At 30.2% G+C, this 5255-nt stretch overlaps 1 protein-coding gene across 1 annotated transcript in view; it reads right to left on the bottom strand.

The window, feature by feature from the left end:
* Positions 1-2958: 2958 nt before the first annotated feature.
* Positions 2959-5255, bottom strand: part of LOC18032330 (ankyrin repeat-containing protein At5g02620) — a 10478-nt gene continuing 8181 nt past the window's right edge. Inside the window, exons 3-4 of the mRNA XM_006420426.2 lie at positions 3204-3725; positions 2959-3102 (exon numbers count right to left, since the gene is read on the bottom strand). Coding sequence (XP_006420489.2) covers positions 2959-3102; positions 3204-3725 — 666 coding nt within the window. The remainder of the gene's footprint in view (positions 3103-3203; positions 3726-5255) is intronic.

Below are 5255 nucleotides of genomic sequence, written 5' to 3'. Positions count from 1 at the left end.
ACCTTAAGTGGCTTAGACAATGAGAATTCTAATAGTACAAAATTGTAGTTTAAAATAAATTAAGACATTGTGATCTATGGGTGCCAATGGATTTTTTAGAAAATTTTTAATTCTTGAAATTTAAAAGTAACCATAGCATAATGAAGAAAAATCCATCCCCTGTTATCGGCCAGTTCATAGCATTCTGGAGTAAGGGAAAGAATTGTTTCAACTGTTCGGGCATGCCCTTAGCCCACTGCCAAACGAAGTGTTGTCATCTTTCGATCTTTATCAGCAATGTTTGAAGCAGTTTGATCAATTTCTAATAGCTCATGTATCTGTTGATACTGATTATAATATGCAGCGTAATGAATTGGAGTCCACCCATAATGGTCTGTTTCTTTGATCAGGCTCATCTTTTTCTCAAGTAATTTTTTTAACGCAGCCTCATCTGAGACAACACAGGATAAGTCAAATAATAATCAATATAATTTAAATAGACATAATTGAATGGCCCAAGGCAAGCATAACTGCTATGAATAATGGCTTGTCAATGATAATAACATAGAAGTTGCATCATTACCCAATTTTCGCAACATGAAAATAGATAGTTGCCTCCCCCAATCAAAAGTTGTTATCCGACCTGCAAACATAACTCGTGGAAAATTAGTCTAGGCGTGTGCAAGACGCTATGCTAAAGACCAATTTTCAGTACTCTAAAGAAGATTTCACAGCGTCATGAAAAAAAAAAAAAAAAGCTTTATATGAGGATGCAATTCAAACACAATAGTTTAGAATAGCAAAAGAAAATGAACTATTTAATTAACCTTAAAGGCTTTACATTCATGTACCCCTAATATAAAGAAATCCTCAAAAAAAATTTCCTAATTTAGTTTGAATTAGTAGTTCATTTCCTTATTTAAATTTAATTATTCATAGTGTGTTTGTAGTTAGAGAAGAAGAAAAAATAAAAGAACACGACGAGACATTTGAAGAAGCAGTAGAGAATTCTCGTTGGATGAAGGCGATCATTGTCAGTTTTTCATAGCAAGTTAATTTTATTGAAAAACAATCATTGTCAAATGTTTGATGACTATCAAACATGCCACACATGGCGAGCCACCCTTGAAGTTGATTAAGCATATTATAAAACCAGGTAAATAAAACAAGTTGAATTTTCTTTGACAAAAAATTTTGAAACCCATGTCATTCATTCATATAACTTCTAAATACCAATAAAATGTTAGTGATAAGTCGGGTCAATTATCATGAACTTAGTTACATTATTGAGGGTGAGAGCCAGTTGCTTCCTTTTCCCCTTACAGAAAACCAAGATGGAGTTTAAGATTAATTTTTACATACAAATTCAAAGGAAAAATCTAGTAACATAGTCTTAAAACATAACAAACAAATATTATGTACATATGCAGAAATTTTAAAACAAAAATTATGGTTTTTTTTCCAATCTTTTAATAAAATTATAATTTAATTAATTGAAAGATAAATTAGATTAACTAGATAACACAATGATACTTACACTGCCGTTCAAACGTATGTCCCAATAGAATTCAAATGAAAAGAAAATTACATATTAAATAAAAATTTCTTACCTTTCCTTGTTGTTGATGGTACAAACGGTTATAATAGGAATTATAAAGAAGGTTGAGACAAAACCTTTATGAAATTGCAGAGAGGATGAAATATTAGGGTTAAAAGGGTACACGATTCCAAAATAAGAGAGGGAAAATGTGCAAATCTAGGGCATTTGGAAATATTGGTAATCTAAAAGTATGAGATAAAATTTGAAAAAATCAAAAATTTTCAGAAAAATTTGATAACAGCCGAATCTCCATAGAGAATTAATGCAGGAGTGTTTTAGAAGAAGAGGGAAATTTGCAAACTAGAGAGAAATTAGTAAAGTGCTTCGATTTATATGTGTTAAGATTTACTTTCAGAGTTATGCTAAACATCAAGAAGGGCGAGAGAATATTGAGAGAAAGTCAAAGCCATCGTTTATAATTAATAAATATCTTGTGCTATTGAAAATTGTTTTTACGGGGATTGATGATTTTATGCTATTAAAAATTTATTATCTAGAGCAATCAACGGCATTTTTTCAAAATATGCCGTCTTATTATATAGCTGCATATTTTAATGGTGAATATTTTAATACCTTCCGTCTTTACATATTTTTAACAGCATGTAATTATAATATACCGCAACAACTCTACCATAGAAGCTCATTTTTGTTGTAGTGACAAATAAATATCACATATAAAATTAAGGTAAATAATTGAATCTGCCGAATATATTAGATTGCTGGATGGTCAGGATATAGCTAATTGTCAATTAATTAATAAAGATTTGACCCTAAATTTACAACGAATTGAAGCTCCTTAATAGTTATACCTTGAGTAGCTTTGACAATTAGGATTCTAATAGTACTAAATTGTAGTTTAAAAAATAAATTAAAACATGGTGGCCTAGGGGTGCAATGATTTGCACATTATTTTCATAGTGGATTATTTTGTCTATACGTGGATAATCATGTGTTGAGGTTTTTACCCTATATCGTGAGGATTAAAGGTTTTCTTGTAAAAATCGTGCTATTTGGGGGCTGCTCATTTAATTTATATTTTTGTAATTTATGTTTATTAATTGTGTTTAGCATTCTATAAATTGCAATTGGAGGAAGTTGGTTGACATTGTTGACTTACATATATTGAAAGTGATCATGTTAAGACGAAGCTGTTGCAATTGTTGTTTTGATATTATTGGGAGTGTTTACATGATTTTGTGTTTTACTTGATCGATCGATCCAATATTGTTTGATTGCTCATATACAAATTAATATACTATTAATGAACGAGGGAGATGTCACTCTATAATATTGAAGAGAGAGAATTACAATACAACTTGAAGATCTCTTTTGAAACTCTTTATTGATGTCACTCTTCAAGTAGAACCTAAAATCTCATTTCAAGAGTCTTTTCTAGATTCACCAAGCTTATTTATTCCTACCTGTGCTCTTTTGCATATAACACCATCTGGATATTGTCCTCTACCATTATCTTTGGATAAATTCCGAACTTCTTCCTGAAAATTTACATTTGAAAGTGTTAACTAATAGCAAAAAATTAGAAAAAAAAAAAGTTAATAAAGTAATGAAAAATAAAATAGGCTAGCTTGATATATAAGTTGAGAGAACAAATTAATTTAGTTACCTCACGAGAGCCATATATCAACACATCTGTAACACTAACATTTTGCTTGTTGACAGCGCCATAGTTGCCTCCAGCGTCATATCTCACTTTAATTTTAAAGAATTCTTTTGGACGGATAGCAGCAAGCACATGGAGAGGTGTGTTCCCATTGTTATCCCCCTCATCTATAAGGCTCCTCGCTAATGGATTTTTTAAAAGAATTTTTAATTCATGAAATTTAAAACTAACCATAGCATAATGAAGAAAATTCCATCCCCTGTGATCGACCAGTTCATAACATTTTGGATCAAGGAAAAGAATTGTTTCAACTGTTCGGGCGTGCCCTTGGCCTGCTGCCAAATGAAGAGCTGTCATCTTTCGATCTTTGTCAGCAATATCTGCAGCAGTTTGATCATTTTCTAATAGTACATGTATCTGTTGATATTGATTATAATATGCAGCGTAATGAATTGGAGTCCACCCATAATGGTCTGTTTCTTTGATCAGGCCCATCTTTTTCTCAAGTAATTTTTTTAACGCAGCCTCATCCGAGACAACACAGGATAAGTCAAATAATAACCAATATAATTTAAATAGACATAATTGAATGGCCCGAAGCAAGCATAACTGCAATGAATAATGGCTTGTCAATGATAATAACATAGAAGTTGCAATAATTACCCAGTTTTCGCAATATGAAACTAGACAGTTGCCTCCCCCAATCAAAAGTTGTTATCCGACCTGCAAACACCAACTCTCTGAGAATTAGTCTAGGCGCGTGCAAAGTGCTCTCCTAAAGACCAATTTTCACTACTCTAAAGAAGATTTCACAATGTAAAAAGGTTATAAAAAAAGGCTTTGTATGAGGATGCAACCCAAACACAATTATTTAGAATAGCAAAAGAAAATGAACTATTTAATTAACCTTAAAGGCTTTGCATTCATGTATCCCTAATAAAGGGAAATCCTTGCAAATTTTTTCCTAATTTAATTTGAATAATAGTTCATTTCCTTATTTAAATTTAATTATTCATCGTGTGTTTGTCTATTGAATTCAACTCCAATAATTCAATCATACGCAGATTTGACTCGTTCAATTGTAAATAATTCAAGACAAATGCAAACAAAATTTCACTTCTCTCCAATAGACATTAGTATTTTGAAATACAAATTTATACCAGGGTCATTCTATAATGCCGTAACTAAATTTACGGCATTGATGCCGTAATGGACGTGGACCGTTAGATTTCAATAAAAAATCTCTACCATTAATTCTAAATAAATAGGTAACCTGTTACCTAAGTAGCAGGTAATTACTCTTTTTTGCTCAAGTTCCATGTTACATTTACCAATTTTATGTGTAATTTACAATTTTTATGAAACTTTTACAAGTTAATGTTGATTTACAAGTTTTATGCAACATTTACAAGTTTTTGTTTTATTTACAAGTTCTTCTCATAATTTACAGCTGTAACATTAATTTACCTATTTTTCCATTAATTTATTAGTTTTATATGTGGTTTACATATTTTATGTTTTATTTCACACTTAATGTGAATTAACTAGTTCTATGTCATTTTTCTAAGTTTTTGTTTTGTTTACAAGTTCTTCGTACAAATTACAACTCCAACATTAATTTACTCATTTTCCCATCAATTTACTAGTTTTATGTGTGATTTACACATTTTTTGTTTTATTTCACAATTAATGTCAATTTACTAGCTCTATGTCATTTTTACAAGTTTTTGTTTTGTTTACAAGTTCTTCGTGCAAATTACAATTCCAACATTAATTTACCATTTTTTTAATTAATTTACTAGTTTTATGTGTGATTTACACATGTTTTGTTTTATTTCACACTTAATGTGAATTAACTAGTTCTATGTCATTTTTCTAAGTTTTTGTTTTGTTTACAAGTTCTTCGTACAAATTACAACTCCAACATTAATTTACTCATTTTCCCATCAATTTACTAGTTTTATGTGTGATTTACACATTTTTTGTTTTATTTCACACTTAATGTGAATTAACTAGTTCTATGTCATTTTTCTAAGTTTTTGTTTTGTTTACAAG

The sequence above is a fragment of the Citrus clementina genome, unplaced genomic scaffold (genome assembly GCF_000493195.1).
Source record: "Citrus clementina cultivar Clemenules unplaced genomic scaffold, Citrus_clementina_v1.0 scaffold_9, whole genome shotgun sequence".
NCBI classification, from domain to species: Eukaryota; Viridiplantae; Streptophyta; class Magnoliopsida; order Sapindales; family Rutaceae; genus Citrus; species Citrus x clementina.
The sequence above is the reverse complement of the archived record's forward strand: the minus strand, read 5'-3'. Positions and strand labels throughout refer to the sequence as shown.